Source organism: Pseudochaenichthys georgianus, chromosome 16, assembly GCF_902827115.2.
Source record: "Pseudochaenichthys georgianus chromosome 16, fPseGeo1.2, whole genome shotgun sequence".
Classification (NCBI taxonomy): Eukaryota; Metazoa; Chordata; class Actinopteri; order Perciformes; family Channichthyidae; genus Pseudochaenichthys; species Pseudochaenichthys georgianus.
Window position 1 is genome coordinate 34244669 of NC_047518.2, and position 13480 is coordinate 34258148.

The window sequence follows — 13480 nt, forward strand, 5'->3', positions numbered from 1 at the left end:
TTCAAAGCAACAGAAAAAAGCCAGAAATCTAGGTGTAGTCATGGACTCTGACCTGAGTTTCAATAGTCACATTAAAACAGTTACTAAATCAGCCTACTATCACCTAAAGAATATATCTAGGATTAAAAGACTAATGTCACAGCAGGAGTTGGTCAAACTTGTCCATGCTTTTATCTTCAGTAGACTGGACTACTGTAATGGGGTCATTCTACAGAAAGGTGGAAGTACTGTCACTTACTTTTGCAGACACCAAAATACATGACGTTGACCTAATACTCACATTCATTATAAATGTTGAATAAATAGAGATTGTCTTTGCAATGGTACTAAATAAAGAAATTAAAAAAATTGTTTTATACATAAATTGCAATTTATTTAAAATGCCAAGTTCAAGGAACTGCCTGGTCACTCTGATCATACATGGAAGTGGAGCCTATAGTTTTCATTTAAAATGTTTTTTTTTCAAGAAATAAATCTCATTCATATTTACATAACATTACATACATTAAATATAACACTGAAATGGTAAAAAAAAACGCAAATTATTATTAATAATATCCAATAAATGTCAGTCACCCAAAATTACGTCATTGGTGTTACTGCTACACAAAACGCTTTTATTTTGAAGTAATGTACTGTCTGAAGTGCCTCCTGTAACAAGAGATCATTTGAGGCAGTGCAGTGGACAAAGACATAAAGAAAGTCAGTTACTTCTGACTTTGTTTGTTAAAGGTGTCATTTTATCTTCAAAGGCAGAGCCCAGCGCTCTGAAATCTGCATTGCTATCACCCAGGAAGAGCGCCTCTTCAACCCCTATTCATACTAGGAAACAGCAGTGGACAGCTGCTAAAGGGAGAATTACAAACAATCCTCCTAAACCACCAAGTGTGCCAATCCAGAACAGATACGCTCCGCTGACCGAGAACCGGAGATCTGATGACCTGGATAACCTGTCCTCTTCACACAGCAGGGTAAGGACTAATAGCTACTCCAAAAGTAAAAGGCTAGAGGGAAAGCTAACGACTGGGCCTGAAACTCTGATTGTGGGTGACTCTGCTGTAAGAGATGTAAAAGGTCTGTGTAATAAGAACAACACCAAAGTACTCTGTTTTCCCAAGGATGTCGACTTGGCTGAGAAAATCCTGCATATTGGGGCTGAACATCAGACTGTGAAGAATGTGGTACTACACATTGGAACAAATGATGTTGTGAAACAACAGTCAGAAGTGCTGAAAGAAGACTTTAAACGTTTGTTGGAAACTGCCAGCTCTCTAAATGCAGAGGTGTTCATCAGTGGCCCTCTACCGCCAGTCAGAAGAGGAGTGGAGAGATTCAGCAGATTGTTTGCACTGAACACCTGGCTTTCAACTGCCTGTACTGACCATTCTGTTCATTTTATTGACAATTTTAACTTTTTCTGGGATCGTAGACATCTTTTCAAGGCAAATGGAGTTTGCCTGAACAAGTCAGGAGTGAAATTGTTTATCTCTAACATATTCAACTGCCTGCGTCATCAATCTGTTCCCTCTGCCAAGGACAAGCAACAAGAGGAATCAAAACAGGAGAAAGACACAACACATCGCTCAGAAAACCCTGAAGAATTATCACTGCACCCGCCTGAGGAATGTTCTGATTATGGGAGACCTATGAGACACATGAAGGAGTCTCCACTGCCCCCCCCCCCCCCTGTCAACGCCTTTGAGGATACTCCGTTCACCCTTTCACCCTCGCCCACCCTCCTGGAGATCGCTGAACACACAAAGGAGATACAGAGGGTTGGCACCGATTCCTTCCTGGAGTTCAAAGACCAAACTAAGGCAATACGCAGGATTGGCAGCATGTCCTTTACCCCCGCTCCTCAACGACGCCCACCAAAATCACTGCAGAGACACGAACCATCTCCCCCGTCCTCATCACCGCGCCTACGTCAACCACCTCCCCCCCTGGCAGCATGTCCTCTACCCCCGCACCATCTCCCCCGTCTCCATCGCCGTGCCTACGTCAACCACCTCCCCTCCCTTCTCCGAAGCCTGATAAGGATGTGTGTGTAAACAAAACAAACTCTTACTGATATGTGCTGGGTCCAGGCTCAAGGGCGTATGGCACTCTCAACGATTTCCAGGACATGCCGGAGCCCTGCCTGCCAGTAGCTTTGCTATATCTTTGGTATATCTGTGTTGATAAGTAATATCTGTGTTGATAGGTAATAGATTAAGAGCGGTGAATCATCTTAGAAACAGGAAGCGCTCAAACGTTTGTGTGAGTTTATCTAATTTAGCAGTGATTCCATGTCAGCCACAGCTTGTTACAAAAAACATGACTGATAGTGTGTTTAACGAACTTAAACTAGCTTTATTAAATGTCAGGTCTTTGGCAGGAAAAACATTTTTAATCAATGATTTTATCACTGATCACAATCTCGATTTTATGTTTTTAACAGAAACTTGGATTGAACAAAATAACAGTGCAGCTGTTCTTATCGAATCAACCCCTCCCAACCTTAGTTTTATGAGTCAGGAAGAATGCATAAGAAAGGGGGTGGAGTTGCTATTCTGTTCAATGATTCCATTCAATGCAGGAAGACATCGTATGGAAACTTTGATTCTTTTGAATATGTGGCCCTTCAGCTGAAATGCTCCTCTCGAGCTCTGTTCCTAAATATCTATAGACCACCCAAATACTGTGCAAGCTTTTTTGATGACTTTACTGAACTGCTGTCTATAGTGTGTATTGACTTTGACCGTCTAGTCATTGTTGGCGATTTTAACATCAATGTTGACAACCCCCAGGACAGAGGGGCTAAAGAACTGTTTTGTGTTCTTGATAGCTATGGACTGACTCAGCCTGTGACAGAGCCCACGCACAATAAGGGGCACGCTCTGGACTTAATTATCTCAAAGGGTCTGAATATCTCTAAGGTTGTGGTGACTGATGTTGCACTCTCTGACCATTCCTGTGTGTTCTTTGAGAGCTCTATTTCTGTTCACAAAAATGTTCAAAAAGAGGTAACCACAAAGCGATATTTAACTGAAAATACTAGGGAAATGTTTACTCAGAATTTTTTCTTCCACACTTGCCCCTGCTAACATCTCAGTAAATGAGCTAGTAGATCATTTTAATTCAAAAATTAAAAATGTTATAGATGCCATTGCTCCAACTAAGGTAAAGGAAGTGTCTGGCAAGAAAATATCTCCATGGAGAAAGGCCATGACCGTGAGAGCAGAAAAAAGAGAATGTCGAAAAGCTGAACGCAGGTGGCAAAAAACTAATCTTCAGGTTCACTTTGAAATCTATAAAGAGAGACTTGGCCTTTATAATTTGGAATTGAAAAACGCACGACAATCGTTCTTCTCTGACATCATTACCAAAAACAAAAACAACGCCCGTGCCTTGTTTGCTACCGTCGACAGACTAACTAACCCCCCAGTGTCAGTAGCCTCTGAATGTCTATGATTTTGCCTCCTTCTTCACTGACAAAATTCAGAAAATCAGACAAGCAGTCAGTGCCTCTGTATCAGGAACAGCAAATGTGTTGTTGTGTCCACTTAACATCAATTCAAACACCATGACACAATTCCATCAGATTAATGATAAAAACCTAGAGGACATTATACAACTTCTGAAGTCCTCCTCCTGCTGCCTTGATATTATTCCAACAGGATTTTTCAAAGATGTTTTGCCTTGCATGGCCTCAGATCTACTTCATATAGTAAACACATCTCTTCACTCAGGTATTTCTCCACAGGCCCTGAAAACTGCAGTCATTAAACCGCTCTTAAAAAATAATAATCTAGATGCTTCAGTAATGAACAATTACAGGCCCATATCAAACCTGCCATTTCTAGGTAAAATCATTGAAAAAGTAGTTTTTCAACAGTTGAGTAATTTTTTGCATTTAAATAACTGTTTCGATGTGTTCCAGTCAGGCTTTCGTCCAAACCACAGCACTGAGACTGCTCTTGTAAAGGTCTTTAATGACATCCACTTAAACACAGACAGTGGCAGAACTTCAGTGTTAGTATTATTAGATCTCAGTGCTGCATTTGACACTGTTGACCACAGCATATTACTCGACCGACTGGAAAACTGGGTGGGACTTTCGGAAACAGTTCTAAATTGGTTTGAATCCTACCTAAAGGACAGAAACAACTTTGTTTCTATAGGTAAATACACATCTGAGTTGACAAATATGACATGTGGGGTTCCTCAAAGCTCCATCTTGGGGCCTCTTCTCTTTAACATCTACATGCTACCACTGGCTCAGATAATGAAAAACAACAAAATAAGTTACCATAGCTATGCAGATGACACACAAATGTACGTAACAATTTCACCAGGAGACTATGCTCCAATTCAAACACTGAGTAAGTGCATTGAACAAATCAATGACTGGATGTGTCAGAACTTTCTCCAATTAAACAAAGATAAAACTGAGGTAATGGTTTTTGGAGCCAAGACAGAACGTATAAAAGTTAGCGCTGAGCTTCAGTCTGCAATGTTCAAAACAACAGATAAAGCCAGAAATCTAGGTGTAGTCATGGACTCTGACCTGAGTTTCAACAGTCACATTAAAACAGTTACTAAATCAGCCTACTATCACCTAAAGAATATATCTAGGATTAAAAGACTAATGTCACAGCAGGATTTGGAAAAACGTGTCCATGCTTTTATCTTCAGTAGACTCGACTACTGCAATGGTGTCTTCACAGGTCTCACTAAAAAATCTATTAGAAAGCTGCAGCTGATTCAGAACGCCGCTGCTCGAGTCCTCACTAACACTAAGAAAGTGGATCACATCACTCCTGTTCTGAAGTCTTTACACTGGCTTCCTGTGTGTCAAAGAATAGATTTCAAAATACTGCTGCTGGTTTATAAAGCTTTGAATGGTTTAGGCCCAAAATACATTTCTGACCTCCTGCTAAATTATGAACCATCCAGATCTCTCAGGTCTTCAGGGACTGGTCAACTTTCTGTCCACAGAGTCAGAACTAAACATGGTACAGTAAAGCAGCGTTCAGTTATTATGCTCCAAATATCTGGAACAAACTCCCATAAACCTGCAGGTCCGCTGCAACTCTGACTACTTTTAAATCCAGGCTGAAGATTTCTCTTTTTGTCGCTGCTTTTAATTGAACTATTCATATCCTAGACTGCACTGTAACTTTTATCCTTGTACTTTTTCTTTTAATGTTTAATTGAACTATTCATATCTTAGACTGCACTGTAACTTTTATCCATGTATTTTTTCTTTTAATGTTTATTTTATTAGCTTTTCTTTTTAATGACTGATTTTAAATGCCATTTTCTTAATGTCTTTAATTCTTTGTAAAGCACTTTGAATTGCCGTTGAAAAGTGCTATATAAATAAACGTGCCTTGCCTTGCCTTGCCTTCAAATTGTACGTGCGTCTTTCATTGCATAGCCCTAGGGGTGAACATTTGAATGGGAAAATGTATTGTATTGAAGAGTTACACGATTTTGATATTGACTGAAGCCATATGTGGGTTGCGTTCCGATAATCCAAAAATCAGCTCCTAAATTCTAACCCTATCTCCTATTCCTTGACCTCTGAGTGAAACGTCACGGGGTTAAGGGATAGTGGATAGGAGAATTCAAAAGGACTTAGGAGAAGAGACTGCGGTACTTTAGAGAATCCGACTGCACTTTCACTATCCGACGTGTTTATGATGGGCCAGCGGACGTCATGAATGTGCGTCTGCTGCTGTGGGGAAACTATGGAAACTACAGTTTTCTATACAGCGGACTACAACATGGATGTTTAATAAGAACGAGGGACTCATCTAGAGACTCTGCACCGTGCTCTGATGCTGCTGCTTTGCTTTATGAACGTGGACAACAGAGAAACATATTCTTCATGACCAAAGTTGGAATTGAAATAAAAAAGGAAAGTGAAACTTATGCTCGTCACCCTCTCCCTCCGGTCCACATTAATACAAATGATCCCAATACGTATGATTGTATGAACTATGAAAATATCTTAAAATCAATACAAATGTATTTATTATAAATGTTAATCCTTAATATCTATCACTGTGTATATCACCATTCAAACATCTTTTAAAAGTTGAACAAACCCCACACAGCTCAGTAAAGACTGTGAAATGTTGACTTTATTTGATCATTTCAGTAAAAACTAACGTTAATATTTCTCTTTTTGATTATAATACTGATGAACGTTCAAAACAAAGCACTTTGGCAACTTACCACATACGTTTTAAAATGCTTAATAAGCACCGTAACGTTCATGATATAATTTCTCGGTCATAATCGGTTGTTTCCGTGAACGGCCGACTGTTGAGTGACGGCAAATGCTGCGGCTGCAATGCATTGTGGGGCAGCATGTTCTCCTCTCCTTTCGTCAAGGGAGGTCCAGTGGTTCCTAAGCTAAAGGAGGTTATAAAGGAAGTTTGAAACCTCCTTTCCTTTCATTAGGAGAATTGGAACGGCACTTAACATGGCTGCCACTGACGTACTTCCGGGTCATTTCACTTGGTTAGGAAGGTTCATAAGCTAAATGGACTATTGGAACGCAACCGTGGTCTGACACATGGCAGCCATTTTGTTAAAATGGTAGTGTTTTCTCCAAATTGTCACTGGTGTTACCATCACTGGTGTTACTCTTCTTTCTGGTAACACGTAACAGTGACGTTCCTATATAAATAAGCTGTGTATAATGTATACACATAAAAAAAATACTTTAAGCTCTACTTGTTGTGGATTTAATCTTTGCAGGTCTCACTAAAAAGAAATTAGAAATCTGCAGCTAATTCAGAACGCCGCGGCTCGAGTCCTCACTAACACTAAGAAAGTGGATCACATCACTCCTGTTCTGAAGTCTTTACACTGGCTTCCTGTCTTTCAAATAATTGATTACAAAATACTGCTGCTGGTTTATAAAGCTTTGAATGGTTTTAGGCCCAAAATACATTTATGACCTACTGATACATTATGAACCATCCAGATCTCTCAGGTCTTCAGGGACTGGTCAGCTTTCTGTCCCCAGAGTCAGAACTAAACATGGAGAAGCAGCTTTCAGTTACTATGCTCCAAATATCTGCAACAAACCAGAAACCTGCAGGTCCCCTGTAACTCTTACTACTTTTAAATCCAGGCTGAAGACTTTTCTTTTTGCCGCTGCTTTTAAATGTAACCATTGACATCTAACACTGAACTGTAACTTCTATTATTATTATTATTATTATTATCTATTATATTTTTAAATGCCATTTTATAATGTGTTTCCGCTGCATTATGTCTTAATGCTCTTAACGTATATTTCAATGTTTGTAAAGCACTTTGAATTGCCTTGTGTTGAAAGGTGCTAAAAGTAATATTTTTACTTTGTGCTACACATGTGCCCTTCCTCATTTACACGTCTTGCAGACTGTTTATAAAAGCAGCGTCACTTCACTTCTCTAAACATCAACATCTCTAGGTAAGAGGTAAGTCCTCATAACTTCTAAATGGCACATATCAAATAAGATACATTTATTTAAAACTACTCTAAAATCTAAAAGTTTAGACGTTTCATCATCATCAAAGTATATTGATATAAAATGTCTTATCCTATATCTGGTTTCAAAATATGTCATATACTAATTTACCTCAGCTCTAACCAGTATTACCCATTGTTGAATCAAAGCTTTATAAAAGACTGCACAGTTTGGGAAATAATGTATTTAATCGAGAAATTATACATTTAATTGTTCAGTTAAAATCCAGATACATTTTGTTCAAATGATGGCCTTTAAAGAAACCTAAACTAAAAATCTGAGTTAATAAGGGATGAAATGCTCTAGATGTTGTTGCATATATTTCCAGAGTTTCTTTCTCTTCTGAGACACAAAGATGGCAACAGCTCTGACTGTCCTCCTCGCCGTCTCCCTGTTGCAAGGTGAGTTAAACTTCATTTACACTTTCATTAGTTCTTCTAAAATGTATAAAAACTCTTACTTGCTTCACATTCAGTGGTTTATGCAACACTGCAGAAAAAATAAGTCTGCGGAGAGCTAATTAAGGTTTTTTTAAATGACTAATAATTTGTTATTATACTTAAACCTAAAAGCAGGTTTTTTACAGTTGTCTTTTTGGATTATTGGTAAGCGAGTCAGCAAAAAATACTCCCGATGTCTCATCATTTTAAAATGTGATGAACTCTTATACAGATATGTGCTTGTTGTGTTCTAGGTGCCCTGTGTGTAACGTTTAAGGTGATTATGCCACAGACTATAGACGCTCTCAGTGGATCCTGTGTGACCATCCCCTGCTCCTTTGACGTACCCAACACACATAAACCAACGTTGGATTGCACATGCAGAGCAGTATGGAACATTCATCAAGGAACCGTTGTGTTCAACAGCAGGGATCCACACCAGACTACAATAAAGGGGACACTGATAGGAGACTTGACAAAAAAAGACTAGACCACAACCCAAAATAACATGCAAACTGCTCACAGCAATACATATGCCTTTCGACTGGAATGCAATGGCCTGAAATATAAATGTTTGCAATCAACCGTGAATATTTCAGTCAAAGGTAGGTTCTAAAGTCTATTTATTTGAACTTAATTTCCCCTTGTAGAACCGACCTGACATTGTTTTGCATTTATTGCAATTTGAAAATAGTGTAAAGAAAGACAGGGAATGACTGTGTATTCAGCGGATGATTCATATGTACACTCTGCTTGCATTATGTAATGACAATAAAGTCATCTAATTTAATATGTACCTTCATACCTTCCCAGACGACCCTCCCAGACCGACTCCTTCCACACTGAGGGTGAAGGAGGGAGCCTCGGTGAGTTTGGTGTGCTCCGCTCCAGCTCCCTGTCGGTCTCATCCTCCAACTCTGACATGGACCCCCGGCCTGGGGCTCAGTCAGGAGACACTGCAGGAGAATGAGGACAAATTGAAGTCAAGACCTCTGTTGTGAATTTCACGGCTTCCCACCAACATCAAGGAAAGACCATTTCCTGTACAGCCACCTACAACAAACAGGAAGGGAGTGCTGAGTCAGCTGTTAGCACGAGATTAACAACTAATATTTCATGTAGGTTAACTTGTCCTCTGCTGAAACTCATTATTACCAATGTTTTAATTGACTTGAGCTTTTTCTCTTAACTTTTTGGACTCAGCGCAGAAAACCTTGTGTTAAATATCTACAAATAAATAATGAATTTATTTATTTATGTGCATTCTGATTTTTCACACACAACTTTTCAATTATGATTTCATTCCCTAAATCTTGACATTTGTTTAACGTTAAGATATATAGATGAGACTTTTCTTGACTATAACCCATCTGTTTTCTCTACATCCATTAAAGTTGCTCCACAGATCTTGCCATCATCTGATTGCACCAAAGATGAAGCCCAGCTCAACTGTTCCTGCAACACCGCTGGAAACCCTTCTCCCACCTTACAGTGGTATTTGGATGGGTCACCTGTCAATCACTCTGACATGTTCTCCATCAGTTATGAGCCTCTGAATGACACAGGTCTGAGGAGCATCATTGCTGTGAGTCGACATGAGGAGAGGGATCTTTCCACCCTGCTCTGCCGCAGCTACAACTCCCTGGGATCTGCCAGTCAACTATTCTGTGTCAACAGCCTTGGGCCTGAAACATCTGTAAACAGCCAAGGTCTGTCTTATGTGCCCTGATTTCAAATGTTATTGGTTAGCTGGAATCTAGGATTTACGGAAATTCCGGTGAAATCAAGATATTTATTTATTTGTGTATTGAGCTATGGACTAGGTTTATACACTAGAGACAACCAATTATGTTTGAAACACTTTTGGATTGGTTTCTATGAAGTATTGCATTCATTTTTGAAATAATTAAATGACCAGAAATGCCTGAGGTAACCAAGTGGGAGTGGGTATTGTATGTGGCAGGGGAACTTAGTGTTGTTATTCAACAGATTTCACAAATGTGTGAAAATGGATGGAAATTCTGGTGTGACTTCCTGAGGTGTGAACACACCCTCATTTCTTCTATCTAGCATACTGCTAACGTATTAGTTAAAAGTGAGTAAGAGGTGATGAGTGGTGATAACACATTTGAGTTAACAACTGCTGGTGGAATGTCTGTATATAGAGTAAGTCCAAACTGTTATCCAATTAATAAACCCCTATACTTTTATTGTCCCTTGTTTGTTTCAGATCGAGTGATGTTTCCAGTCTTCATCACCACAGTTTTCACTCTATTAGTACTAGTCTGTGCTCTGCTGTTTGTTATCAGGTAGGGTAAAGTGTTATATAGTGCCCAGTACAGTGTTTGTTTGCGTCTTTATTCATTAAAACACATTCAACAAATTGCAACTGCAAAATGTACCCTCATAACAATGATTTTAGGAAAGACAAGAGGAAGAGGAAAAGTGCCTTTTCATAAAGGATCACTGCCAACACTGGTGTATATTATAAAAACATGTCAAACAGCACTTTTCAATCCCCGACATGTACATCTCATCACTCTGATAGTTTAAACCTCCACTTGGCTGACTAAAATTAACACCCTTAACAGAGTTTAAATTCATATCCATGACATTTAGTTCCTTTAAGCTATTTCCTTTTCTGTGCTTTCACTGTGATCAGCGGTTTCATCCTGTCCATGAATACATGAAAAATTACACATAGTTGAATGTACTATTGCCTTTGCCAGGATTCGGCGGACCCAACACAACCTTCAGGAGGGTCAACGCACGGGGGATACCAGCACAGTTATGAGCCAACTTCTAACAAGTGGAGAGGGGAATGAGGTACATTGACTTAAAGCCAAGCAGTTTTCTATTTCTAGTTCTCTTTCACCGTTAGCTGATGTTGTCTCTTTAATTGTATAGATACCAAACTCAACAGAAGAAGACATTTATGTCAACAGCGAAGCGCTGTTACAGGCAGATGTCGCACTCTACAATCATCTCTGAGCCAAACAGCACCAACTTGCAAGGCATGAGACCAAACAATGCAGAAGGAGCCCGTAAAAGCTCAGAGAAGGAGAAAGGCAATACTGTTATTTACTCTAGTGTGAATTGGAATTCCAAGAAGAAGACAGAAAGCTCTGTGGACATGCTTCAGCCTGGAAGCGCCTCTCTGGAGGAGGAGAGGTGAAAGGTCAGAGAAATTCAGGACTCTGATCTGGCATAAAACATCTCTTCTCTTTTCTGATATTCATGTATTTGTATGCATAGTTTAAATAAATACCTAAATACAAAAAAAATAAAGAAAATAAAGAGGCATGTGCTGAAGCTTTGTGGGCAATGCTGGAGATGGGAAATATCTATTTAGATTAATAATAATTAAACATTTTCATTATTTACTGTGTAATTTATATTATTCTAAGACACTGCATTTTCTTTCATATATTGATGTTGGCATGTGTTAATTAAAAGAGTCCCTGCTGTTGACATTTTTTTTCAGTGTGGTTTATTTTCTTCATGAAGCTTATTCTTTTTTAACATTGACTTTTTTGTTCAAAGTAAACTGGTTGTATATATCAGTCCTATATATGGTCACAGGCCTAACATGAACAGATAACCAATACTCTAGCTGACTGCCGTCAGCAAGTTTCCTGTTTGATACCAATACCATGGTGAGTGTAGAGAGGCGGAGGTGGACTACACATCAGAGGGCAATCGTAGACTCATGCAGAAGATCGTCTGACAAGGTAAGCGCTCCTGTCAATCAACTCAATTAAAACATGAATACTACATTTCAAATTCTCAATACTTTTTACTTTTTTTTTTACAACAGAAAATAATAGTGTGTAATTGCTACTCTGATAATGAGGTGCTTCAGGCCTTTAAGTGTTCAAAAGTGACTGCTCTAAAGGATTCGCAGTAACATATGGACTTATATGATTGATGTGTGACTCAACATCGAAAATTGCTAGGTATATATAGTTTCCTGTACAAAAGTATAAAAGACCAAAGTAATGTACAGAAATAACACAAATATTTTAAACTGTAATTAAAGTAACATGTGTAATGCTGCTGTGTTTCAGAAATTCTGATGTCAAAGGTGGCTTACTAAATGTATACAGCGACTACTTTCTTCGATGGGAACTGCACTTCTGTTCAGACTGCTCGGCTTGTTTACTGGTAATATTAAGCTTTATTTGTTTAAGTTTCTTCTCTACATTTTAAAGATTAAAAGATAACACAATGAGCTAGTATTTCAAATATGAGTTTCATCTTAAGAGAACTAGGCCTATTCCAAATGTATGAGAGTTTTGCTGCGACATAGAAAAAGTAAAAAGCAGCAATAAAACTGAAAGATTAGGAAATACAGACAAATCAATAACAATTACTACTTTCATTACTACCAACATTATTATTACACAGTTGCAGTTGTTTTTTGTGTGTGTAAAGTTACTCGCGTTACATTTAAACAAAAAAAAAGGCTTAAGTGGTGTAAACTGGTGTAAATGCATTACTAATGCTGTATTACCACACCATTTGAAGCCAATTTGCAATGTAGTGCATCAGCATAGAAGAAAAAGGCTGATGTAAAGTCCTTATATGTTTTAATAAATTCTAGCTGTAAACGGCTTTAAAAGTAATATGGTTTGTTACAGAATTATTTTTACTTTTTGTTTCCAAGAAGTCATAGGAAATGATTTCCTGTCACTCTGCTATGGTTAAATGTCTCTAATACTGCAGCACACTCAGCGCTGTGGTTAATCGGCTCTCTCAGTTACATGTGCAGAATAATTCATAGTTGTCACGTACATTACTTTCTCATCTATTACCAAAAGTAGCATCACAAAATAGACCAACCACAACAAACATTTGTTATCTCTAAACTACCCCCTCCTCCTCTCACCCCACGAAGGCATCTCAATGCTTCAGCAGGTGATCAGCTGGAACATCAATGTACCCAAAACAGTTACTGCAGTGGAGGGGAGCTGTGTTGTGGTGCCATGTCAGACAAAACCTCATTCTAGGGTCATATGGTACCAGTACCATACAATAAATTATCCTGTTGTGTATGATGGACGCCGTCCCAATGCAGTGGAAAAACAGTTCAGAGGACACACATCAATACTGGGTGAAGCTTCAGAGGGGAACTGCAGCCTGATGATAGATAATGTAAAAACATCCGACAACAACCTACGAACTTATGTTTGGATCGACCCAGACTCTGAATCATCATCAAACTGTAACTATCTCTGTCGGTAAGTAGGCTAAGTATTTGTAAACTATTATCATAAGAATGCCAGGTTAACCAGGGTGAGAGATATAAAGTGAAGGGAAAAATGCCATTGGAAATAATAATTCCCATATGACATTTCTTTACACAATTGTCAATCTAAAAATGTATAGTTTTTTATCTACACTTTTACTAGTTTTCTTTCCATTATCATTTTGTTTTGACTTCCAGAGAGAAACACTATTAAAATGCAGATTCAGAAACGGATAGTGAATGGGGAGATGTTCCAGGCTAACTGCAGCGTTAAGCAC

The 13480-nt window shown here is 38.7% G+C and overlaps 1 protein-coding gene and 1 pseudogene across 1 annotated transcript; both read left to right on the top strand.

The window, feature by feature from the left end:
• The first annotated feature begins 133 nt into the window (after positions 1–133).
• On the top strand, positions 134–2512 carry LOC139435409 (uncharacterized). The gene is made up of 3 exons (XM_071206065.1): positions 134–224; positions 733–971; positions 1119–2512. The coding sequence occupies exons 1-3, from the start codon at positions 134–136 to the stop codon at positions 2049–2051; spliced, it is 1263 nt and encodes a 420-aa protein (XP_071062166.1). The 3' UTR covers positions 2052–2512.
• Positions 2513–7532: 5020 nt separating this feature from the next.
• Positions 7533–11357, top strand: LOC117461374 (sialic acid-binding Ig-like lectin 14; annotated as a pseudogene).
• The last annotated feature ends 2123 nt before the right edge of the window (positions 11358–13480 follow it).